Source organism: Oncorhynchus mykiss, chromosome 6 (assembly GCF_013265735.2).
Source record: "Oncorhynchus mykiss isolate Arlee chromosome 6, USDA_OmykA_1.1, whole genome shotgun sequence".
Classification (NCBI taxonomy): Eukaryota; Metazoa; Chordata; class Actinopteri; order Salmoniformes; family Salmonidae; genus Oncorhynchus; species Oncorhynchus mykiss.
The window spans coordinates 34,881,310-34,909,292 of record NC_048570.1 but is presented as its reverse complement, the minus strand read 5'-3'; the positions used below and the strand labels follow the sequence as shown (position 1 = coordinate 34,909,292).

General features: G+C 43.9%; 1 protein-coding gene across 8 annotated transcripts in view; it reads right to left on the bottom strand.

Moving 5' to 3' along the window:
* The window catches only part of LOC110525840 (autism susceptibility gene 2 protein), a 416,464-nt gene that overhangs the window by 292,156 nt on the left and 96,325 nt on the right, over positions 1-27,983 (bottom strand). For all 8 annotated transcript variants that reach the window (XM_036979972.1, XM_036979971.1, XM_036979978.1 and 5 more), the window contains exon 2: positions 26,833-27,066. In XM_036979972.1, coding sequence (XP_036835867.1) covers positions 26,833-27,066 — 234 coding nt within the window. The remainder of the gene's footprint in view (positions 1-26,832; positions 27,067-27,983) is intronic.

Sequence of the window (27,983 nt, the reverse complement as noted above, 5' to 3'; positions counted from 1 at the left end):
AAAGGTGAAACATCTGTCGATGTGCCCTTGAGCAAGGCACTTAACCCTAATTTGCTCCAGGGTTGGCTTACTACTATGGCTAACCCTGTAAAACAACACATTTCACTACACCTATCCGGTGTATGTGACATTACAACCTTTTTTTTTATGTGAGTGGAAAATCAGAGTGAGTGACTGTGTGTGTGTGTCTGTGTGCCGCTGACTGCACTATCCAGCTGACCAATAACAAACCTGATCCATATCCTCCTGAATCTGCTCAACTGTACCAGACCTTATTACCTGACCTTTTTAGATTCATAACAACAATACTGCTGAGCCTCGAGAAATCACCTTCCTTCCTTCCTTACTCACTCTGCAATGCTACTATTCTCCCACCACAGACCCATAGCAAGCCAACGGCTTATCCATCCACATCAGGTGAGTGAGGAGAGAGAGAGAGAGATAACATCAGACTGGCTCTAGCTGGATCAGCATGGAACAGCGCCCGCTGTGTTAAGGCCAGACTAATAATAGCAGCACCCTGTGGGCGGATGACACCAGATACACATCCTTATGGGCTGCCACTATATAAACTTCCTATGGCTTATAGAGAGGCAAGGAAATAGGAATTGCGGAATATACTCCAGTGACGAAACTGAGAAACTAGTATCAACGACGGGGGCCATGTTGGATCCAATGAAAAGTCAATGTGGGAAACATAGAGTATAAAACAATATTATAGTACAGCAATGGCCATTTTGTGCAGGTAGGCTCTGAGAATAGCAGTCTCCTCCCAAACTCGGTGCCCTTCTCTCTTTCTGGTATAATCCTCAAGAGCTGTCGGTGCTGTATTACTTTCACTTAGACAGCAGTTTAAGAGTGGTCCACACCTACACTGTGCAAACACCAGCACCAGGGGATGCTTTCCACTTAAAACAAGCAGTGGGAGCGCATTAACATTTCAAGGTATTATTTCAAAAGGGGAAATTGCTGCTGAATATTTCATGCGTTTGGTATTTAGCCCTATGACTCGCCGCCTGCCGCTGCAGACAGGAGGGAGCTGTGGAGCGCTGTGGAGTCTGAGGTGAGGCGAGGGGTGAGATCTCAGAGAGGATGAGAAGGAGTCCAGTGGGAGACGACCGACGGCAGCGGTTAAAGAGAGAGAGAGATCAGCAGTGCTGTGATATGAGGAACTCTACTGGTGACCAGGTTGCACTCTGAGGACCAGTTAAGTTACAGGGTCATTAATTAAATTAGGAAGAGAGAGAGAGTGAGTGAGTGAGTGAGTGAGTGAGTGAGTGAGTGAGTGAGTGAGTGAGTGAGTGAGTGAGAGAAGAGAAGAGAAGAGAGAGAGTGTAAAAGCGCCGGAGGAGATGGCTGCAGTTTTACGGGCTCCCAAACAATTGTGCTATTGCGTGTGTTTTTTCGCTCTATTTGTAACTTATTTTGTACATAATGTTTCCGCCACAGAAAAGAGCTTCTGGATATCAGAACATCGATTACTCACCTAGTACTAAGATATTTTCTTTAACAAGTCGGATGAGAAGGATTCACTTTAGACACCGGACAAGGCCCTAATTTCTGTCATTCACATGAAGAAGAGACGGGGACGTAGATCGGGGTACCTTGTAAGGATCCAATGGCGAGTGGGTCACCCGCCTCTACTCTACCTATCAGCCAATGTGCAATCATTGGATAATAAACTGGATGAGCTCCGGTCAAAACTATCCTACCAACGGGACATTAAAAATGTTAATATCATATGTTTCACCAAGTCATGGCTTAACGACGACATGGATAACATACAACTGGCTGGGTTTTCTTTGTATCGGCAAGATAGAACAGCTGCCTCCAGTCAGACAAGGGGTGGCGGTCTGTGTCTATTTGTCAATAACAGCTGATGCACAAAATATACAATTAAGGAAGTCTCAAGGTTGTGCTTGCCTGAAGCAGAGAATCTCATGATAAGCTGAAGACCACACTATTTAGCAAGAATTTTCATCCATATTATTCGTAGCTGTCTATTTACCACCACAAACCTATGCTGGAACTAAGACCACACTCAACACGCTGTATAAGGCTATGACCAAACAAGAAAATGCTCATCCAGAGGTGGCGCTCCTAGTGGCCGGGGACTTTAATGCGGGAAAACGTAAATCCGTTTTAAATCATTTCTAACAGTATGTTACATGTGCAACCAGAGGGGAAAAAAACTCTAGACCACCTTTTCTCCACACACAGAGAAGAGTACAAAGCTCTCCCACGCCCTCCATTTGGAAAATCTGACCATAACTCTATCATTCAGATTCCTGCTTACAAGCAAAAACTATAGCAGTAATTACCAGTGACTCGCTCAATACGGAAGTGGTTAGATGACGCAGATGCTAAGCTACAGGACTGTTTTCTAGCACAGACTGGAACATGTTCCGGGGTTCTTCCGATGACATTGAGGAGTACACCACATCAGGCACTGGCTTCATCAATAAGTGCATTGATGACGTTATTCCCACAGTGACCGTACTTACATACCCCAACCAGAAGCCATGGAGCTATGGTGCTGCCATGGTGCTGCCACTTCCAAGGAATGGGACTCTAACAAAGATGCTTAGAAGAAATCCAGCTATCCCCTCCGATGAAACATTAAACAGGCGAAGCGTCAATTCAGGACTAAGACTGAACCCTACTACACTGCCTCCGACGCTCGCCTGATTTGGCAGGGCTTGCAAACTATTACAGACTACTAAAGGAAGCACAGCCACGAGCTGCCCAGTGACAAGAGCCTACCAGACGAGCTAAATTACTTGTATGCGCTCTTCGAGGCAAGCAACACTAAAGCATACATGAGAGCACTAGCTGTTCTGGACGACTGTGTGATCACGCTCTCCATAGCCGATGTGAGTAAGACCTTTAAACAGGTCAACATTCACAAGGCCGCAGGGCCAGATGAATTACCAGGACGTGTGCTCCGAGCATGCGCTGACCAACTGGCAAGTGTTTTCACTGACATTTTCAACCTCTCCCTGACCGAGTCTGTAATACCAAAATGTTTTAAGAAGGCCATAGTCCCTGTGCCCAAGAACACCAAGGTAACCTACTTAAATGACTGCCGACCCATTGCACTCAAGTCTGTAGCCATGAAGTGCTTTGAAAGGCCATGGCTCACATCAACACCATTATCACAGAAATCCTAGACCCACTCCAATTTGCATACCGCCCCAACAGAATCACAGATTATGCAATCTCTATTGCACTCCACAATGCCCTTTCCCACCTGGACAAAAGGAACAACCTTACACCAGGTGGTAAGGGTAGGTAACAACACATCTGCCATGCTGATCCTCAACACGGGGGCCCCATTCTCATTGACGGGGCTGTAGTGGAGCAGGTTTAGAGCTTCAAATTCCTTGGTGTCCACAGCACCAACAAACTATCATGGTCCAAACATGCCAAGATAGTCATGAAGAGGCCACAACAACAACAATTCGCCCTAAGGAGACTGAAAAGATTTGGCATGGATCGTCAGATCCTCAAAAAGTTCTACAGCTGTACTATTGAGAGCATCCTGACTGCCTGCATCACCGCATGGTATGGCAACTGCTCGGCCTCCGACCGCAAGGCACTACAGAGGGTAGTGCGTACAGCCCAGTACATCACTGGGCCAAGCTTCCTTCCAGGACCTCTATACCAGGAGATGTCAAAGGAAGGCCCTAAAAAATTGCCCAAGACTCTCTCGTCTACCGCACGGCAAGCGATACCGGAGCACCAAGTCTAGATCCAAAAGCCTTCTTAATAGCTTCTACCCCCAAACCACAAGACTCCTGAACAGCTACTCAAATGGCTACTCTGACTATTTGCATTGACCACCCCCCCACCCCCACATGTTTTATGCTGCTACTACTCTCTGTTATTATCTATGCATAGTCACTTTACCTCTACCTACATGTACATATTACCTCAATTACCTTGACTAACATGTGCACCTACACACTGACACTGTACCGGTACCCCCTGTATATAGCCTTGTTACTGTTCTTTAATTGTTGCTCTTTAATTATTTGTTATTTTTCCATGTTCTTTTTTTCTTTTTTACTTCAGTTTATTTGAGTAAATACTTGAACACTTATTTCTCTTAAAACGGCACTGTTGGTTAAGGGATTTTAAGTAAGCATTTCACTGTAAGGTCTACATACACCTGTTATATTCGGTGCATGGGACAAATAAAATTGGATTTGAGAGCGTAAGACAGTGAGAGAGCGAGAGAGAGATCAACTAATTGACAAAGGCACTAGAACAGTCTGCAGGACATGGCCTCACCCTACTAGAAACTGAAGTCAAATGTATACTGTTCACTGATGATCTGGTGCTTCTGTCCCCAACCAAGGAGGGCCAACAGCAGCACCTAGATCATCTGCACAGATTCTGTCAGACTTGGGCCCTGACAGTAAATCTCAGTAAGACAAAAAAGGTGCTGTTGCCAGGACCACAAATACAAATTCCATCTAGACACTAGGCCTAAACATCAGCGCCACCGGTAACTTCCACAACTGTGAACAAGCTGAGAGATAAGGCCAGAAGGGCCTTCTATGCCATCAAAAGGAACATACAATTCGACATTCCAATTAGGATCTGGCAGAAAATACTAGAATCAGTTATAGAACCTCTAGCCCTTTATGGTTGTGAGGTCTGGGGTCTGCTCACCAAACAAGAAGTCACAAAATGGGACAAAGAGCAAGTTGAGATTCTGCATGAAGAATTCTGCAAAAATATCCTTTGTGTACAACGTAAAACACAAAATAATGCATGCAGAGCAGAATTAGGCCGATACCCGCTAATTTGATCAAAATCCAGAAATGAGCCGCTAAATTCTCGAACCACCTAAAAGGAAGCAATAACCTTCCATAACAAAGCCATCACCTACAGAGAGATGCACCTGGAGAAGAGTCCTCTAACAAGCTGGTCCTAGGGTTCTGTTCACAATCACAAACAGACCCCACAGAGCCCCAGGACAGCAACACAATTAGACACAACCAAATCATGAGAAAACAAAAAGATAATTACTTGACACATTGCTATTTGGTCCTAAACAGAGAGTACACAGTGGCAGAATACCTGACCATTGGGACTGACCAAAACGTAAGGAACACTTTGACTATGTACAGACTCAGTGACCATAGCCTTGCTATTGAGAGAGTATAGCCTTGCTATTAAGTGAGCATAGCCTTGCTATTAAGTCCGCCATAGCCTGTTTTTTCTTGAGAGCCAGGTCTGCCTATGTGCACACTGCCCACAAAATGAGGTGGAAACTAAGCTGCACTTCCTAACTTCGTGCCAAATGTATGACCATATTAGAGACACATATTTCCCTCAGATTACACAGATCCACAAAGAATTAAAAAACAAACCCTATTTTGATAAACACCCATATCTACTGGGTGAAATACCACAGTGTGCTGTCACACCCTGATCTGGTTCACCTGTCCTTGTGGTTGTCTCCACCCCCTCCAGGTGTCACTTCTTATCCCTGGTCTATATATCCCTGTGTTTCCTGTCTCTCTGTGCCAGTTCGTCTTGTTTGCAAAGTCAACCAGCGTTTTTTCCTTAATCGTATTTTTCCCAAGTCTCAGTTTGTTTCTAGTCCTGCTGGTTTCTGACCCCTGCCTGGCCTGACCTCGAGACTGCCTATCGTCTGGTACTGTTTGGACTCTGACCTGGTTTATGAACTCTCGCCTGTCCCGACCTGCCTTTGCCTACTCCCTTTGTTATAATAAATATCGGAGCTCTACCATCTGCCTCCTGTGTCTGCATTTGGGTCTCGCCTTTATAGTGTGCCAACACAGCAGAAAGATTTGTGACCTCTCAAAAAGAAATGAAAAAGCTGTTGCGCAGCAACTCACTTCTTTCATGAACACAATGTATACGAAACGCTTCAGTCTGGTTTAGACCCCATTATAGCACTGAGACTGCACTTGTGAAGATGGTAAATTATCTTTTAATGGCGTCAGACCGAGGCTCTGCATCTGTCCTTGTGCTCCTAGACCTTAGTGCTGCTTTTGATACCTTCAATCCCCACATTCTTTGGAGAGATTGGAAACACAAATTGGTCTACACAGACAAGTTCTGGCCTGGTTTAGATCTTATCTGTCTGAAAGATATCAGTTTGTCTCTGTGGATGGTTTGTCCTCTGACAAATCAACTGTAAATGTCTATGTTCCTCAAGGCTAAGTTTTAGGACCACTATTGTTTTCACTATAAATGTTACCTCTTGGTGATGTCATTCGGAAACATAATGTTAACTTTCACTGCTATGTGGACAACACACAGTTGTACATTTCGATGAAACATGGTGAAGCCCCAAAATTGCCCTCCCTGGAAGCCTGTGTTTCAGACATAAGGAAGTGGATGGCGGCAAATGTTCTCCTTTTAAACTTGGACAAAACAGAGATGCTAGTTCTAGGTCCCAAGAAACAAAGAGATCTTCTGTTGAAACTGACATTTAATCTTGATGGTTGTACAGTCGTCTCAAATAAACCTGTGAAGGACCTCGGCGTTACTCTGGACCCTGATCTCTCTTTTGACGAGCATATGAAGACTGTTTCAAGGACAGCTTTTTTCCATCTACGTAACATTGCAAGAATCAGAAACTCTCTGTCCAAATATTATGCAGAAAAATTCATCCATGCTTTTGTCACTTCTAGGTTAGACTACTGCAATGCTCTACTTTCTGGCTACCTGGAAAAAGCAATAAATAAACTTCAGTTAGTGCTAAACACGGCTGCTAGAATCTTGACTAAAACAAAACATTTGATCATATTACTTCAGTGCAGCCTCTCTACACTGGTTTCCTGTTAAGGCAAGGGCTGTTTTCTGTTTAAGGCAAGGGCTGTTTTACTGCTAACCTACAAAGTACATGGGATTGCTCCTACCTATCTTTCCGATTTGGTCCCGCCGTACATACCTACACGTACGCTACGGTCACAAGACGTAGGCCTCCTAATTGTCCCTAGAATTTCTAAATAAACAGCTGGAGGCAGGGCTTTCTCCTATAGAGCGCAATTTTTATGGAATAGTCTGCCTATCCATGTGAGAGACGCACGTGTGTGTTGGTCTCAACCTTTAAGTCTTTTTGAAGACTCATCTCTTCAGTAGGTCCTATATTTGAGTGTAGTCTGACCCAGGAGTGTGAAGGTGAACGGAAAGGCACTGGAGCAACGTACCGCCCTTGCTGTCTCTGCCTGGCCGGTTCCCCTCTCTCCACTGGGATTCTCTGCCTCAAACCTTATTACAGGGGCTTACTGGTGCTCTTCCATGCCATCCCTAGGAGGGGTGTGTCACTTGAGTGGGTTGAGTCACTGACGTGATCTTCCTGTCCGGGTTGGCACCTGCATTGCTTGCTGTTTGGGGTTTTAGGCTCGGTTTCTGTACAGTACTTTGTGACATCAGCTGATGTAAGAAGGGCTTTATAAATACATTTGATTGATTGATTGACCTGTTGCCACAAGAAAAGGGCAACCAGTGATGAACAAACACCATTGTAAATACACCCCTTATTTATGTTTATTTTCCCTTTTGTATTTTAACTATTTGTACATTCTATTATTTTGGAACTTTCGTGAGTGTAATGTTTACTGTAAGTTTGTATTGTTTATTTCACTTTTGTTTATTATCTACTTCACTTGCTTTGGCAATGTTAAAATGTTTCCCATGCCAATAGAGCCCTTCAATTTAATTGAGAGAGAGACACTCAGGCTGTTGCGTCCTGAGTGGAATCATCCTCCGGATAGAGAGAGGCACAGTCTATGGTCCACCCGACAGGTGGAGAGAGAGAGAGATGCCCCTCGGATCCATAACACTGTAGAATGAACATTGTGCTCACTGGGCTCACTATTATAAAGAGGGCTGGACAGCCTGAAAAGCCTGATACTTTGTGTAAAAAATACTATCCAATGCAGAGGAAAGTGTATAACAAGAGCCCATTGAAACCCACTTGGCAAAAACGTGAAACAATTCACATGAAATTGAGTGGAAGAAAAGTACAGTTCAGCTACACAGTGAGAAATTATACCTTAAGCAACGTTTGAGAGGTTTCAAAAACAACACTGTCAACCACTTCCTGTTGTTTTTACGGTAACTTATAGGCAGCCAGTTGCTTGTAAGTTACTGTAAAAAAAGGTATGGTACGTTACTGTACTGTATTTTACAGTATCTGTTACTGTAACCTTTTTTTTACCATTGTTTTTACAGTAACTTACAGGCAACTGGCTGCCTGTTAGTTGCAGTAAAACAACAGTACAGTGCATTACTGTAATCTTATTGGGTTTGTATTTTACAGTATTTCACCGTAAGTACATAGGATTGGTGCAAACAGGTTGGCTGTTAGGTAATGTGATTACATATTACAACATATCAATGAATGCCATATTAGAAGCCTTTGTTAAGGCCTCCAAAATTCCAAGTGATATAAAATACCACATATTGGTATTTTTCCAAACAGTGACTATAGGTTAAAACAGACCAAAGGACATGGCAAATACTCAATCATTCAAGGTATAAAGGGTGAGTACGTTATTTCAGAAGCTAGCAGATTCGGTACTTACCAACAACAGCTGCAAATCCCAATAAATCCACATCACGTTTTGAAGTTCACTTTCCTTGCTTTGTGTAACAACTCTATGAATAATCTAGCAAATACGTTTTGTGGGTCAGAGTGCAGTATTTATTTAGTTTCATAGCACAAACGTTTGCTGGCAAGTTTCTCATACTGGCTTTAGCCAGGGCCTGTCGTGGCAAGTCCAGAAGGGTTGCATAGCAACAAGTGCCTCGGAGGGAGGCAACGTCTGCATAGCCTACAAATTCCCATGATTTGTGAATCTGTTCGGACTGAACAACTAGAGTGACAGCTCAAATGGTTTTGAAAAAATACGATTTTGGCTAAAAGGGATAAGTATCTAACAAAACAACTACATTGTGGCATTCACTAATCATAAACTATTTACATTAAATAGAAACGTGGTTACATTTGGGGACAAAATTCTAAATGACTCAACCTTAAAGACTTGCTGCCACTCCAACCTGTCCCCTATAAATATTTAATTGACGGGGCACTACTACCACATATCAGTACAATTGGTAAAGTACTCACAAATAGGTGGCACAAATGTAGCCTCTTATAAGGCACACCTCTAAATATGTTAATGAGTCAAAAACAACAATGCCATGCACCCAATAGTGGTCAAAAGGTTTTTGGCACTCCAAAAATGCATTACGGTACTGTATTCGGTGGCGTGGAATTACAAGCCTTTGAAATACATCAAAAACATTCTCTCTTATTTTAGATTAGGTGCTTTGATTTTGTCAACCTTGTGCTCTTTGTGTAGCATTATTTTTTGAACATTCACAAATACAGTAGGTGTACTTCTACTGTATTTTACACATTTTACGGTAAAGTCCAAAATACATCTAATATTTCACCACAATGCAATGTAATTTCATTCATCTACTGTTTTCAGTTTATGCTGTTGATTATACGGTAATATACCATGAAAATAACATGACGGTTTTACATTGTACTATATCAAATATTCTACACCACGAAATTAAAACAAACTACTGCTAGATTAACAGTTAAGTCCACTCTGGCCACTGTTTTGACAGACCTGACAGACCACACCCACACACACTACTGTTCAAGGGTTAATCAGCTCAGCGTTGCTGGCCTGGTGGTTTGGCTGACTGCTCATATTGGACAGACTGGATAACAACATCTCCTCAACCCCCCCTCAACCCCTCAGAGGAACAGAGGGGGTTGAGGGGGTTCCCCCTGGCCCCTGAGGACCCACCCTGAGCTGCCCCCATCTCAGGGGTCAACGACAGGAACCCTGCGACATCTGGGGGCCAACTCCACTGGGAGAAGGAGGGCGTGTTCCCCCGTCTGCCTCTCACACCCCTACAACTCCTCCATCCCCCAGGGCACTCCAGCCATCGTCTGCAGGCGATTATTCCTACCCCCTTTTGTTTTGCAAATAGGTTATCCCACATCATTTTGCATACACTCTCCTGGCTCTGAGCACTAGGGACCAAACAGACAAGTACTCTGTGTTGCTTTTGGCCCCCTTCAAAGGAACACTGGTTCTGTTAGCCCTCCCCTTTGTCAGCTGTCATCATCATATAACTGCCGTCAAACCCCGGGCATACATCCGTAAATGGAAGGATCTAATGGCAGGATCTATAGAAAATATAATTACAGCCTGTGAATGTGAGATGATGTGGATGGTTGTTGAATTGTAAAAGACATTGAACATGATTACTAGCTCACATATATATCATTTTCTAATCAAATGCAAGGCTATACAGTTGATAGACCCTTGAAATGTGTCATATTATACTTTGAACATACTTGAATACTACACCATTGTCACGTGCGCTCCCTCTCCAGTCTCTAGGTCACCAGGGTGCTCGTTATGGCGCACATCTGTCACCATCGTTACACACGCCTGCGCGTCATCAAGAGTCCATCACCTCCTTGATTACCTGCCCTATATCTGTCACTCCCTTTGGTTCCTTCCCCAGGCGTTATTGTTTCTGTACCTGTGTCATGTCTGTGCGTTGTTAGTGTTTCATGTTGTGTATTGTGTTGTGTTTATTTATTAAAACACTCACTCCCTGAACTTGCTTCCCGACTCTCAACGCACATCGTTACAGAATAACGCCTCACCAAAGGGAAGCATCAGGGAGTGTTTTTTTGTGTGTGTGTCAGTTGGAATGACGTCGGGTTTTCATGCCTTCGCCGGATCGCCAGGCTCCCCTGCCTCCGCCGACGACAGGTTCCCGCGCATCAGCAGGGGTGACCGCTCCGCTCCTGACCCCCGGGTTCGTCCCTTGGGTTGGCGTCCTGTGGCTGGAGCCGAACGTGCCGGGGAGGGTGTACCGTTAGGTATGCTCTCTCTCCGGTGCTCTAGATCACCATGCTCCCGCTTCTCAGCTGGACTGACAGGTTTCCCGTGCCTCAGCAGAGGTGGCCGGTCCGCTCCTGATCCCCAGGATCGTCATTTTGGTCAGCGTCCTGCGGCTGGAGCTGCGCGTTGGGGAGGGGGTACTGTCATGTGCGCTCCCTCTCCGGTCTCTAGGTCACTAGGCTGCTCGTTAAGGTGCACACCTGCCACCATCATTATGTGCACCTGTGCGTCATCAGACTCACCTGGACTCCATCACCTCCTTGATTACCTGCCCTATATCTGTCACTCCCTTTGGTTCCTTCCCCAGGCGTTATTGTTTCTGTTCCAGTGTCATGTCTGTGCGTTGTTCGTGTTTCTTATTTTGTAATGTGTTGAGTTTATTTATTAAAACACGCACATCTTTACAACCATATACAACTAAACATAGTTTGATACTATTCCCATAGTGTTTAATCTTTCACTTATCTTTCCTCTTAATTGTACTTGTTTACAGAAATACGCGGAACCACACACAGTCGATGGAATAATTCGACTTTGGATTACACCAAAGGTACAGTACACCATGGTGTTGTTAACAAGGTATTACTGTACGTGCCGCAGCGATGGACTGTATTATAATAAACAACATCAGCATTTGAACTATCGTGTTGGAGGTATTTTATTATCTCTGACAATATTTTCATGGCAACATTTCATCGCCACATTAAGCTTCCATTACACACCACAGGACACATCACCATGACACCTGCAACGTGGCACTAGATCCGCTGCTACACCTGCTTTACAAAATGAAACAACTCACAACGCCTCGCATTGCATTTGGCTTTGCAAGATGGCAGCAGAGCTTTTTCTACTTCTCCGTCTTTCAAATGGGAACAGTGACCCCCAATGGACGGCAAGATCCTTAAAATCCCCAGTAAAGGGTTAATATCCCCGGCTTGGGTTTACCATCCCCCTACTGGTACATGCAGTACTGCTCATATACAGCAGGGGTCACTGTTGTAGTGCAGTATAACCAGGCTTCTGCAGTGGGCTAAAAGGGGAACTGACTGTGCAGTACAGCTCAGCTGATAAAATCACATCTGTTTCAGTGACACCACTAATCCCATTTAATCCATCTGAGTTTATGTCCAGCTTTGCTGGCCTCCAGACACGGGCTATGAAAACAGGCCAGGGGCCACAGATCCCATTAATGTATTGACCCTAATGGTCTAATTTGGATCACAGTGGTGCTTAAACACATGCAGGCACGCAGAGGCACACACACACACATACATACATGCAAATATACAGGCACGCACAGGATCTCACACCTCCCCACCCACACCCACACCGGCAAACAAATGACTTTAAGACAAATAATGATTAATGGAATCCTATGAAGTAGTATTGTGTATTTGGATACATTACAGATATAATATTGTTCCTAACCATTGTATGAAGTAATCCATGTAGTTACAGTACAATAACATTTAAGTACATAAAGCTGAATCAATGTATCAACACCATCACAGTGTTATTTCCCAATGACCAAGCCCTGTCTGTTGTCTTTCCTCTTTACGGCCTGTCACAACAGACAGGATTCCGATAGGAGAGCTCCTTTAAAAATATATATATATTTGAACAGAATATTAAAGTAAAATGTGGATCCCAAATACACTGACATACACAAACCCCCAAAAATACATTACAAGAACAAAATATCCACCACACAACATTCCTGCACTCGCCCACAATCACAAATACAATCTAGCCCCCTGCCTCCCAGAACAATCCGCGCTCACGAGCCAGTCGGAACCAGGGAACTCGGATATCCCCGACCCGCCAACCAGCCGAACGCGACACGTGCACAACCAGTCAGCAATTCGGAAACCCCCGAGCCCCGGCCGACACGCAAACGCGTGTCACCTCCACTCAACCACCACACTCCCCGAGATGGTTCACATACAGTCTCCAAACTCTGTCAAATAAGTCTGGTTTTTGCTTCTTTATGGTATATAGAATCCAATGGGCTGTAGCTAGAAGGCATTCAGTTGTACAAATTGACTAGGTATCCCCCTTTCCCTTTCCCATTGTTTCCTTATAGAGTTTCAACCAACCCTTGCTATAACTTGGCAATTAACTTCTTTGGCGTAGCAGGTTCTTTCTGTATTTTGTCTCTGCTATATGCCTTACGGTCATCCAGATTCTGTTGAAGCGATTGAAGGAGATTTTTGAGTTTTGAACTTTAAGAAATCGGCCAAATCTTTCTTAGAATTGATTGGATGACTGTAGAGCGCGACCATAGTACACATGCTCAAAACTCATGATGCCACTTTGGAACCAGGACTTAAAGGTGATATCATTCAATGCTGGAGGTAAGGTGGGGCTATTCCAAGTAGGGGTGCCGGGTGTTAACTCGAAATGACACAACGACAAGGTTCCAGTTTAACAAAGTTCACTATACCATATGACCACCCTCAAAGGTCGCCATTACACTCAAGGCTAGGTCCATCAACGACTAGACTTCCTGCGCATGAGCACTCTTGACTGAGTGATAGCCCCGTAATAACAGAAATATTGGGATACTTAAAACATGAATTTAACACCTGGCGATATTGGTTCTTTCCACCTCATGAATGTATGTACATTTTCCCAAATACAAATAGAATTGAGAATCATTGGATTGCCTTCTTCAGTGCCTTGGACTGGAAGTAATGAATATATTTTAGATCATAAGGTGTTACATTTATGTCTTTGATAGTCCTCCATGCACAAGGACAGTCTGCTGTCCGTTGTTTAGGTGAAAGCAGTTGTTCAGACCAGTAATACATCTTCATATGAGGTAGTCCCCAAGACCTCCATCTTCATAGGGTGTCAATTTGGCTCGAGGTCTTTCCATTCAAAATAAAGTCGGAGAGCAGGCCACTTATTTTATTTAAAAAGTTGGTAATATATCAACCTTGGTAATATATTTATTTTGATTAAATTGTCCCTACCTAGCATAGAAATAGGGAGAGATCTTTATTTATTAAAGGAAAGTAATTGATTTTATTTGCCTCCTCCTCCAGATTGCATGGTATCAGTAGACCCAGAAATGTAATGTGTGTCTTTGTCCTTTTCCACTTAAATTGACTTTCTAAGCTTGAAAAGTAATAATTAGAAATAGGCACTACTTCAGTTCTCTGAAATACAGCACCATATGTGTCCAACAGCTGTAAAATAAATGACAGAGAATGTTCTGGTTCATATAAATAACGGAAAATGTCATCTGCATATATCACATGTTGATCTCCACCAATCTCTATGGCCCAGATTGAGCCATGAGTTCTAATTATTTATGCTAGGGTGTCTGTGGCTAAAGAAAATAAATAAGTCAACAAAAGAGATCTTAACATAATGGGTTCCGCTTTCGGCCGGCCCAGAGTCCCTTCCCCCGCTCCCTCCCCACTGTTAGCAGTTGATGTTACTCTTCAACAACACAGACCACAAAGCAAATCAGGGAGAGGAAAATAGGTTTATTCAAAGAGAACAAATCATGCGGGGAGGTAGATGTACATTCTCCCCCGTCCTCAGTGATTCTCCTCAGTGATTCTCTCCACAGAACAAAGGGGCAGGATGTAGTTTTATAACCCAGCCCTAGCCTGTGGTTGACCAATTAGAATTCCTTGCAAATAAAAACTGGACCATTGGCCAAATAACAAGTATCCTATTTCAGGTTCAATGTATAAACAATTTGGACCAATGGGAACTTGCCATGCAGCTATGAGTCCTGGACTGAAATTCCTCCCATGTCTCTGACCCATTGATATTATAGAAAAACCACTATTTCCATTGATCGTTACTCCTCTATTGACCTCTCGTCCTCTGCGTTGTGTATTTATCTTCAAATATTCTTACACCACTGACAAAAAGTAACGCATATCTCTCACCAAGGCAGAAATGATACACTGTAACTATAAATCAAGGACATTTTTATTGATATCAATAATTACCATAGGTAGCCTATACTACAGCAATGTGACGTTTGAAATGAAATAAGTCTGCTACTATGCCCAATTGCTACAGTGACAATTGAAGGCTACAACAAGTAGTAGTAGTTTTAATGGCAATATAAAAGCATAAAAGTGCACATTAAATGGTATAAACATAGCGTTCTATTTATCATTATCGTGATAATTCAGTCAATATATCGCAGAGCTCTACTCTATTCCCTATTATACTTATATTTAAAAACTATACCATTACAAACCAGTCAACGTACGTATTATTATCACAGTTCTACAAAAATGCCTGAAACCCAAATTACTGCACAATCACATCCATCATCCCACTAACGAACATTACGCCTGCCTGCCACCACTATAGATCAATCAAAACGTAAAAGCAACGTCAGCCAAACATTAGAGCCAGTTTATGCAGCACGTTTTTGCTTCTCCAGGCCGGTAAACCACTAACCCATACCATTACTGCACCAGACCTTGCATGAAGGCCATGTCTCTTCAGCCTTGCTAATTCAATGTTCCCTGCCGTAACTTCTTTGGGATAGGGGGCAGCATTTTCACTTTTGGATGAATAGCGTGCCCAGAGTAAACTGCCAGTTTACAGTCCCAGATGCAAATATATGCATATTATTATTAGTATTGGATAGAAACTGTTTGAATGATGTCTGTGAGTATAACAGAACTCATATGGCAGGCAAAAACCTGAGAAAAAATCCAAACAGGAAGTGGGAAAGCTGAGATTTGTAGTTTTTGAACTCAGCCCCTATTTCACAGTGGGATATGGGTTATTTTGCACTTCCTAAGGCTTCCACTAGATGTCATCATCTTTAGAACGTTGTTTCAGGCTTCTACTGTGAAGTGGGACCGGATGAGAGCTCTTTGAGTCAGTGGTCTGGCAGAGAGTCACGCGCTGGTCACGCGCATTTCACATGAGAGCGACCTACGTTCCATTGCTTTTCTACAGACAATGGAATTCTTTATTGAACATTTATGATAAAAACATCCTAAAGATCGATTCTATACTTAGTTTGACAAGTTTCTTCGACCTGTAATATAACTTTTTGAACTTTTTGTCCGATTGGACCTGAATGCGCTTTTGGATTTGTTTACCAAACGCCCTAACAAAATAAACTATTTGGACATAAATGGGCATAAATGATGGACATTATCGAACAAAACAAACATTTATTGTGGAACCTCGATTCCTGGGAGTACATTCTGATGAAGATCATCAAAGGTAAGTGAATATTTATAATGCTATTTTTGACTAATGTTGACTGCGCAACATGGCGGATATTTATTTTGGCTGGTTTGGGCTCTGAGTGCCATACTGAGATTATGCTTTTTCCACAGCGTATCTAAAGTTCCATGCATAACACTTGAATTTTCATCAACATTTATAATGAGTATTTCTATGAATTCATGTGGCTCTCTGCAAAATCACAGCATTTTTTAGAACTACTGAACGTAATGCGCCAATGTAAAATGAGATTTTGTGATATAAATATGCACTTTATCGAACAAAACATACATATATTGTGTAACATGAAGTCCTATGAGTGTCATCTGATGAAGATCAAAGGTTAGTGATTCATTTTATCTCTATTTGTGCTTTTTGTGACTCCTCGCTGGAAAAATGGCAGGGGTTTTCTGTGACTTGGTGGTGACCTAACATAATCGTTTGTGGAGCTTTCGCTGTAAAGCATTTTTGAAAACAGACACTGTGGCTGGATTAACAATAATTTTATCTTTAAAATGGTGCCTAATACTTGTATGTTTGAGAATTTTGATTTACGAGATTTCTGTTGATTTGTATTTGGCGCCCTGCAATTTCATTGGCTGTTGGCGAGGGGTTCCGCTAGACAGGTTAATTGTCCGTGAGTGCTATTTCTGGGTTCCCAACAGCCTCTACCCCGGCTGCAGCAGGAAGCAGCTCAATAAGGGTGGACTACTAGAGAAGAGCTGGGACGTGTGTCTGTGTGTATGGGCCCTGCACTGTGCCCACTATGCCCTGGCCAAATGCCTAACATGCCCCAGCATTAATCATGACTTACCCCCCCATGCAATATTCACCTGACTAAGCGCGCCGGGCCAGAGGTTGTCAGAGCTGTGTGTGTGTGAGTGATTTGATTTAGGATGTTTTTTTTCACTCACTCTTTTTTTCGCTGAGCACCATGCAGTGCTGAGAGATTGATGTGTTGGCCCAGGGGACCTGTGGAATAATGGAGCTGGTAGAGGAAGGCGAGTCCTGAGAGGACCAGCAGTACTGGAGTGCAGTAGGTCTGGGTTTAGGCCCCTGGGGTTAGGGTATAAGTCTGGCGGCTGGTGTATAAATTTGGAGTGGGTTTGGTGCAGGGACTGGGACTACGGCAGGAGTTATCAGAACCTCCTACTCAGTGCAGCATCATTTGTAATTTTAACACTAATAGGGCTAGGGCTAGGGGCTAGGGTTAGTGCTGGGAATGGGGCTAGACTTATAAGTGCAGCTCCACTCAGGGCAGCACCATTTGCAAATTGTACACTGCTCCCCAGACGTCCCTGGCACTGTGGGCAGGAGGCTGCCGTCCAAAAGCAAACAAGGTGGGCCACACTAGAGCCCACTGAGGAGTCTGGAGTCCTTAGACAAACTCTGGAGTGTGGTTGGAAAGCTTTTCAGAGCAGAAAATAGACCATTTAGATTAGCTCTGGAAACACTCTGAGGCAATGGATTTACACCAGTCAATTTACACCTAGTCATAGCTAAATAGAGATTTTAGATGGACATTTCAGTGAGAAAATGTCTACAAAGTCTAGCCTGTTCCTCATATGACTCCGTGTTTGCTAGATTCAGTTTAGACTGTAATACTTCATTGACTTCCTCTGAGGAAATGATCTGCACAGTCTTGTGTAACATAAATAACGAACATTAGATAATATAACACAATGCCGTTACTATATCCTTCTTGTTTTTTATCCTGAGTTAACAGTTGCTATTCTCCTCCTACTCATACGACAACACAGAAACAGGTAGGGAGACAGTGAGAGCCGAGTGCCACTGCCAGCCAAACACTCATCTCCTCTCTTCTTCTCTTTGATGCAGGAGCAAAAGACAATTAGCCCCAGCAGCATATTCATCATGCATATGTGTTTGTGTTACCGGCAGCCCACTAATTGGTCCGTCAACTTCTATTAGCACTGCCACTACTCTGCACATCGCTGTCTTTGTCTGTCTCTTTATCTCTCCTCAGTGAGTCTAGATCACCCTGCAGAGTTCAGTACAGATACCTCAGCTGGACTGTGTTCATTAGGGCATACCGTCACAAAATGTTTTGCACGGAAAACGAAAAGAAGTGTTTCTGGTTCAGATAGTTTTTTTACTAAGAGAAAAAATATCAAATATGCACATCCTACGTATCAGGTGCAAGACAGAAGAACATATCAAAGACAAAAGGAATGTCCGCAGCTCTGGTTAGTCCCTCATGGTGATTTAATCAGACGCACAAAAAAGGGAAAGTTTCGATCCTGGAGTTTTGGACCTACAGTACTGAACATGACCCTGGCTCCAGCGCCATGCATCCTTTCATTCCCAACTCTGTTAGCAATACCCCGTTCGAGTTCAAATGTTAACCTGAATCACAGGGGTCAAGTCCCTCTTATCACAGCACCCCTTACAGCCATCAACCAATGACATAACACGTTTTATGTTTTACATGCCTCCAGCCAATAGTTTTTTTTGTTAATTTATTTGCATTGTTTGTAACTTGTTTTTGTACTTACTTTTTTCATAATGATCTCTTTTGACCGAAAATAACTTCTGGACATCAGCACTGCGATTACTCACCACGGACTTGCAGAATCCTTTTTTCCTTTCACGACTCTGACGGGCCCGATGCGAAGGATAGCCTGTCCTCAGGAACAGGCCCCGATACACGTGATCTGCATGAATAGGAGGCGGAGAAAGAGAAGCCGAGGGGGCGGGCTGCCTTCTGAGAATTCGTAGGCGATCGAATAAACCACGACTTCCTTCCATTCTGCAAGCAAACGTGCAATCATTGGAGAATAAAATCAACGAGTTATGCGGAAGATTAAACTACCAACGTGACATTAAAACTGTAACATCTTATGCTTCATGGAGTCGTGGCTGAACGACGACAATATCAACATACAGCTGACTGGTTATACGATGTACCGGCAAGATAGAACAGCGGAGTCTGGTAAGACAAGGTGCGGAGGACTATGTATTTTCCTAAATAACAGCTTGTGCACGATATCTAAGGAAGTCTCGAGCTACTGCTCGCCTGAGGTAGAATATCTCATGGTAAGCTGTAGACCACACTACCAACCGAGAGAGTTTTCATCTGTATTCTTTGTAGCTGTTTACATTCCACCACAGTCAGAGGCTGGCACTAAGACAGCATTGAATGAGCTGTATTCCGCCATAAGCAAACAAGAAAACTCTCACTCAGAGACGGCGCTCCTAGTAGCCGGGGACTTTAATGCAGGGAAACTTAAATCCGTTTTACCAAATTCTTATCAGCATGTTAAATGTGCAACCAGAGGGAAAATAACTCTAGACCATCTATACTCCACACACAGAGACGGATACAAAGCTCTCCCTCGCCCTCCATTTGGCAAATCTGACCATAATTATATCCTCCTGATTCCTGCTTACAAACAAAAATTAAAGCAGGAAGCACCCGTGACTAGCTCAATAAAAAAGTGGTCAGATGAAGCAGATGCTAAGCTACAGGACTGTTTTGCTAGCACAGACTGGAGTATGTTCCGGGATTCCTCCGATGGCATTGAGGAGTACACCACATCAGACATGGGCTTCATCAATAAGTGCATCAATGATGGCGTTCCCACAGTGACCGTATGTACATACCCCAACCAAAAGCCATGGATTACAGGCAGCATCCGCACTGAGCTAAAGGCTAGAGCTGCCACTTTCAAGGAGCAGGACTCTAACCATGAAGCTTATAAGAAATCATGCTATGCCCTCCGACGAATCATCAAACAGGCAAAGTCTCAACACAGGACTAATATCGAATCGTACTACACCATCTCTGACGCTCGTCGGATGTGGCAGGGCTTGCAAACCATTACAGACTACAAAGGGAAGCACCGCCGAGAACTGCCCAGTGACACGAGCTTACCAGACGAGCTAAACTTATTCTATGCTTGCTTCGAGGCAAATAACACTGAAACATGCATGAGAGCACCAGTAGTTCTGGAAGACTGTGTGATCACGCTCTCCGCAGCCGGTGTGAGTAAGACTTTAAATAGGTCAACATTCAGAAGGCCGCAGGGCCAGAAGGATTACCAGGACATGTACTGAGAGCATGCGCTGACCAACTGGCAAGTGTCTTCACTGACATTTTCAACCTCTCCCTGTCCGAGTCTGTAATACCAACATGTTTCAAGCAGACCACCGTAGTGCCTGGGCCCAAGAACACAAAGCTAACCTGCCTAAATGACTACTGAAAGGATGGTCATGGCTCACATCAACACCATCATCACAGAAACCCTAGACCCACTCCAATTTGCATACTACCCCAACAGATCCACAGATGATGCAATCTCTATTGCACTCCACACTGCCCTTTCCCACCTGCACAAAAGGAATACCTATGTGAGAATGCTATTCATTGACTACAGCTCAGTGTTCAACACTATAGTGCCCACAAAGCTCATCAATAAGCTAAGGACCCTGGAACTAAACACCTCCCTCTGCAACTGGATACTGGACTTCCAGACGGGCCGTCCCCAGGTGGTAAGGGTAGGTAACAAAACATTCGCCACGCTGATCCTCAACACAGAGTTGTGCTCAGTCCCCTCCTGTACTCCCTGTTCACTCATGACTGCACGGCAAGGCACGACCCCATCACCATCATTAAATTTGCCGATGACACACCAGTGGTAGGCCTGTTCACCGACAACGACAAGACAGCATATAGGGAGGAGGTCAGAGACCTGGCCGTGTGGTGCCCGGACAACAACCTCTCCCTCAACGTGGTCAAGACAAAGGAGATGATTGTGGATATAGGAAAAAGAGGACTGAGCACGCCCCCAGTCTCATCAATGGGGCTGCAGTGGAGCAGGTTGAGAGCTTCAAGTTCCTTGGTGTCCACTTCACCAAGAAACTAACATGGTCCAAGCACACCGAGACAGTCGTGAAGAGGGCACGACAAAACCTATTCCCCCTCAGGAGACTAAAAGGTTTTGGCATGGGTCCTCAGATCCTCAAAAGGTTCTACAGCTGCACCATAGAGAGCATGGTTGCATCACTGCCTGGTATGGCAACTGCTCGGCCTCCAACTGCAAGGCACTACAGAGGGTAGTGCGAACGGCCCAGTACATCACTGGGGCCAAGCTTCCTGCCATCCAGGACCTCTATACCAGGCGGTGTCAGAGGAAGGCCCTAAAAACTGTCAAAGACTCCACCAACCTAGTCATAGACTGTTCTCCATGCTACCGCACGGCAAGCAGTACCGGAGCGCCAAGTCTAGGTCCAAGAGGCTTCTAAACAGCTTCTACCCCAAAGCCATAAGACTCCTGAATATCTAGTCAAATGGCTACCCAGACTATTTGCATTTCCCCCCCCACCTCCCCCCCCTTTACACTACTGCTACTCTCTGTTGTCATCTATGCATAGTCACTTTAATAACTCTACTACATGTACATACTACCTCAACTTACCGGTGCCAACGCACACTGACACTGTACCGGTACCCATCTGTATACTGTATAGTTTCGCTATTTGTTTTACTGCTGCTCTTTAATGAATTGTTACTTTTATATCTTCTATTCTTATCTGTATTTTTTGAAACTGCATTGTTGGTTAGGGGCTCGTAAGTAAGCATTTCACTACACCTGTTGTATTCGGCGCATGTGACTAATACAATTAGTATCAAATTGATTTGATTGGCTACATTACAGACCCAGAGACTGGTGTTAGAGTGCTCTGCACTGAGGGGTGATATGCTGTTTAAGTGGTGGGGTGGTGACGGGGGTCATTTGGCGAGAGATTGTGTGCCCTGCTGCTGTGGATGTGTAAAAGGAGGAGGAGGAGGAAGAGGGACAGAAGCTGGAGGAGGAGTGGAGGAGAAGCAGGAGTAGGAGCAGAAGCTGGAGGACGAGGCGGAGGAAGAGGGACAGAAACTAGAGGAGAACAGGGGAGATATTCTATCAGCTTGGAGAAGGAAGGGGAGGATGAGACGGAGGGGACAGGATATTCAACAGAGCAGATAACCTGGGTCTTGGTCTTCATCTGCTGCATTACTTTACAACCTAACAGCCTGTACTGTTTTCCCGCCTATCAGGCTTTACAGCCTCCAGCCGCTATCCCACTACGCAGCAGCAGCGTAAGAGTGAACACACCAGTGAACTATGCCCCAGTGAACAGTTAGCCCCGGCTGATCTGATCCCCCCCCCTCCCGGCTTAGTGCTTAAAAACATACCTAGATAGGCTATGCAGTGTGGACCTAATCCTGCACTCCTCCCACAGACAAACAGATAGGGTATACAGGATACATCCGCAGGTTCATAGACTCTGACTCTGGGTCAGCACTGATGTCCAAAGGGCTTACATTGGAGCTAAAAGGCCGAGGTTAGTTTAGATATGACCATATGACGTTAGTGAGATCATGTTTACCACGCCAGGGAACAACACTAAAGTGTTCTACAGGAGCACCGTCAAGAGCATACTGGGTGCACACTGCAGCACTTGATGCATACTGCTTGCCCTTCAGGACACAGGAAGGCCAAGAAGATAATCAGGGACCTCAGCCACCCGAGCCACGGCCTGTTCTCCCTGCTTCCGTCAGTCAGACGCGGGCAGTACAGGAGCATCATGGCTAAAACTAACAGACTGGACAATATTTTCTAGCCCCAGACCATCAGGCTGCTGAATAGCCACCATCCTAACCTCCCCCCGTACTGCTCCCTCTATGGATTTTATTCCCCGCCCCCCCAATGGACAATTACCCCGCCCACATCCCAATGGACATTTATATTTATCCTTTTTACAGTATGTATATATTATCTAAAAAATATGTTTTATTATTGTTTCATTCACACCTGCACTGTCTGAGCTCAGAGCTTAAGTATTTCACAGTACACAGCAACTACATCTGTGCATTTCACAGTACACAGCAACTACATCTGTGCATTTCACAGTACACAGCAACTACATCTGTGTATTTCACAGTACACAGCAACTACATCTGTGTATTTCACAGTACACAGCAACTACATCTGTGTATTTCACAGTACACAGCAACTACATCTGTGCATTTCACTGTACACAGCAACTACATCTGTGTATTTCACAGTGCACAGCAACTACATCTGTGTATTTCACAGTACACAGCAAATACATCTGTGTATTTCACAGTACACAGCAACTACATCTGTGCATGTGACTAAATTAGAATCAAAATAAAATACAAATACAAATCTAATCACTAATAGGATGCTAGGCCACGCAGCAGGCTGGAAGACGAGAGTATGATGTATATATAGTGTGTGTGTGTGCGTGTGCACGCGTGCGTGCGTGCGTGTGTAAGGGCTGGGCAGCAGGCAGGGCTGTTGTTTCACTACAGTCAGCATTATCATGTGTTTTCATAACCAGTTTTGAGGTCATTGAAGATCACAATGCCCTAAGTTGTCACAATTCATCATATAACAGATATTGTCTTCCCTTGGTACATTTTTACTGAGGTAACGCAAAAGAGGAGGCCGGGAACTGTGAACAGAACAGAATTCGAATAAATCGTTTTTGACATGCTTGCCATACGTGCCTGAGAGCAGAGAACCTGCTTCTGCTCCAGTTGCCAGCCACGGAAGATCAGGAAGAGGATAAGAGCACACCGGGGACATCTCTTCACTGACTGACGTGAGAGCTAGTCAGGCAAACCAGGAGTAGAGAGGAGGAAGGACACGAGGTCCTAGGGTAATTGGTTCAGTTGAGTAAAAAGTCTCCCCTAAGTGCAGTCCTTCTAATATATAGCCTGGTTCAGTGAGGGGGCAGTAAAAGGCACACTAAGTCCAAATTCACATGGGCCAAACACTGACATCAAACCCTGTGAATCTCTTACATACAGACATGATAGTTAGAGCCTTGCTCTTAGGACACATCTCAAAAAGCACCCTACTCCCTTTATAGCGAACTACTTTTGACCAGATGCACTATAAAGGGAATAGGGTGGCATTTACAACACAGACCCATCCTCCTCTGACCCCAGGGTGTTCCTGGGAAAAGTCTGTATTTTACCCTCCAACATCAAGCAGCTAGCTCTCTATTCAAGTTCCCTCAATAAGCAGCATGATTAGAGGGGCTTTGGAGGTTTTTATAATGACTCTCTCTCTCTTCTCTGTGATATCAAAGCAGCTATACGGAAACCTACACACACACGTACATAAACACCATCTTTCATATCCAGATGGCTGCTTTGTTGAGGCTTCCAACCCCACTACAATTACCACGGTATGAAAGTTGTGTGTGTGTGTGTGTGTTATCGAGGAGGAAACAAACTAAGTTGCCAGTGGGGAGAAGCGAGGATGATAAACAGCCACATGGGCTATAATAGCCTCAGTTTACAATGGTGCCAAGGACATTTTCAGTAGGAGATAAAAACACAAAGGCTCTCATCAAACCCCATTCCCATCTGGAATGCTGTGTTTTATATGCATTGGATTCCAGAGATGCTTTGGAGCTGTTTTAGAAGACTCTGATAACACGGCTGGAGGAAAGAGAGAGAGAGAGAGAGAGAGAGAGAGAGAGAGAGAGAGAGAGAGAGATTCTGCCACTGCATTCTCTACAGTCTACATAAGGGTTCTCCAGTCAATGCCATAGTCTAGATATATGTGTAGAGCATGTTAACTTCTAGTGATGTCACAATACCAGAATTTTTATTTCAATACCGATGCCAGATTTCTTATCATGATACCTAATACCAAAACGCATATTAGCCAAACATAGAATAATCTTGGGCATCTTTTTCGTTTTTTGTTGTACTTTGTGTTAAATTCAAGCTCAGATGTAATGGTAGGCCGACTCACTGTAGCAGATGGAGTGGTGGGCACTTGACATTAGACTAAAATCCTTCTGGAAAATCATATGAGACTCAGAAGACAACATAACTTTACAATTCAATATATAGATACACACACATATATATATATATATATATATATAAAACTTTAGACCTTCCCCTCGCCCATACCCGGGCGCGAACCAGGGACCCTCTGCATACATCAACAACAGTCACCCACGAAGCATCGTTACCCATCGCTCCACAAAAGCTACAGAGCAAGGGGAACTACTACTTCAAGGTCTCAGAGCAAGTGATGTCACTGATTGAACCGCTATTTAGCGCGCACCGCTAACTAAGCTAGCCGTTTCACATCCGTTACATATACACACACACACACACACACACACACACACACACACACACACACACACACACACATATATATATATATATATATATATATATATATATATATATATATATATATATATATATCTCAGGGTAAATGTGCTCATTCTGGCCATAATATTGGGTCAAATTACATCAATGTTGAAATAAGACACTGCCCCTTTAAGAGAGACTTTTGCTCTGGCTACAGTCATCAACAGTAGCCTATCGCTAGTTTGCTACTATGTTCTCTATTGAAAGTTTACTCTTGTAAATCACTTTCTCTAAAATAAATGAACTCAGCGAGTGGATTGATGAGTGCTTATTTTTGCTCGTCTGGACAGCTCGTGTGTGCCATGTGAATGCATCAACTCCCTTGACTGAACGGTGCTTGAATGAACAACCAATCAGTTTTCCATGTGTAATCTCAACAATGTGGTGCTGACTGCGACGCAGAACCAGCGGTTTCAGAGCATGTAGGCTAAATGTTGAACTGGCCCAGTCGACAAATCACTAGACAGACTTGATTCTCTCAGTCAGTGTACGATGCGAGACACATTCGATACAAGAACCAAAAGTAACAAATTCTAGTATTGAAACAATTTTCCAGTGGTGTAAAGTACTGAAGTAAAAATACTTTACTACTTAAGTAGTTTTTGGGGTATCTGTACTTTACTATTTATATCTTTGACAACTTTTACTTTTACTTCACTACATTCCTAAATAAAAATATGTACTTTTTACTCCATACACTTTCCCTGACACCCAAACGTACTTGTTACATTTTGAATGCTTATTAGCAGGACAGGAAAATGGTCTAATTCACAGGCTTATCAAGAGAACATCCCTGGTCGTCCCTACTGCCTCTGATCTAGGCGGACTCACTAAACACAAACGCTCCGTTTGTAAATGATGCCTGCGTGTTGTAGTGTGCCCTAGGCTATCCTTCTCTATTAAGGTATGTTTACTTTGACCCAAGTATGACAATTAGGTACTTTTTCCACCACTGCAATTTTCATGTTATAGTATCGAAAAAGTACCTACGTTTTGGTACACCGTACAACACTATTAACTTCCTTATTAACATATCTTACCAAGGAGGTATTCGGGTCAGATGAGGAAGGCTCTCACTACACAGCCTCGTTATTTGCTTTAATGGCTTCCTGCCTAATCTTCTCCCTGTGTCAGACTCTGACTCAAATGGCCTAGCAGTACAGGCTGCCCCTGGCCACCAGTACTGGCCTCAGTCAGTCTGAGCGTGACGGAACTTCCAACACAGTGAGTGATTCAGGGAACATACAGAACGAGAAACAACACCAGCAACAGGACCCCCATGGAAAATAGCCTTCAGCCTTAATTATGTCTATCCTCCATAACTTTACGTAATGTCGTCTCCGGCTGATGTGGCTTCATTTACATTCCAATAGAACACCACACAGCACTCAGGTCTCCCTAAAAGAGGTCTTCTGACCTCAATGGTACTTTCTCGATAACTAAGTTAAATAAAAAACCGACCTGTTTGTTCTTCTTGGAGTAGGTTTTCTTCAGCAGTCTGTCGTTCATCCTCTCCTGCTCTCTCTGGGCGTGGTTGATGAAGCCATTCTCCAGGGGGTCCAGAGACGTGGGCATGACGTTCTCCTCCTCCTCCTCCTCCTTCTTCTGTCTCTTCACCACCGTCTCCTGCTGCTTCTCCTCTCTCCACCTCTCCTTCTCCTTCCGCTCCTGAGACTTCAGGGCCCCAGTTTTCTTCTGGAAGAGAAGAAAAGAAAGCATATTAGAGCATATTAGCAGGATATTCATGTATGGAAAAATAGGATGCGGGGGTTAATGTTAGCGAACAGTCAAGTGCACAGCTGCACCTTTGCTGTGTCGGATTATTCAAAGCAGAAATAAAGACTATGTACAGCAACAAAGTCAGTAGTAGACTCTCAATACATGTTTTATTCAGTCAGCAGAAGCACAATACTTCCCTCAAGTCCCTAATCATATTATGGCTCTGTCTTTGATAAGCTTATAATGATAGGAAGGAACCTTTTCTTGAAAAAAAAAAACAGTACAGTCTGGTAAAAATGGCCCCTTGTTAGGTTGACAGACAGCTACAGTTAGCTACTGTTACATCATGGCCAGGCTACCTCATCTTGATGTCTAGCACTTGAGTCATCCCTGGGTAGGGCTGGGTAGTGTATACCCATAATTATTGATTAAACCAAGGAAGAGCACTGAGGGTGAGAAACCTCTCTCGCGAGGGCGACTTGCAAATAACCCAGAGATAACGTTGCAGCCAGGATATTGATATGGTGTCAATTACACATCATGACATAGTTATTGGTAAACAAACAAAGTCTGAAATAACAATAAAGGAGAGTCCAACTGGCGGGACACTGACACACTGCTGCCTGAAGCCGCACACAGTGCCCTGCACGGGGCTGTAAGTTTAGATTGCGACATCTGTTCTCTGCTACATGGCTCTGCTAGGCTAGGCTACATTACAGTCACCCCTACCGTGTGGATTACTGTGGAGAGGGAGCAGCTCCGTCTGAATAATCAAATAATTGGTTTGGGGGGGAGCAGCAGATGGCTATCACATTAGCGCTAACACAACAGCACTGATACATTTACAAAGGTGCGTGAGCAAAGCTTTCCTCCAGGCCCTGTGTGTTAGCTAG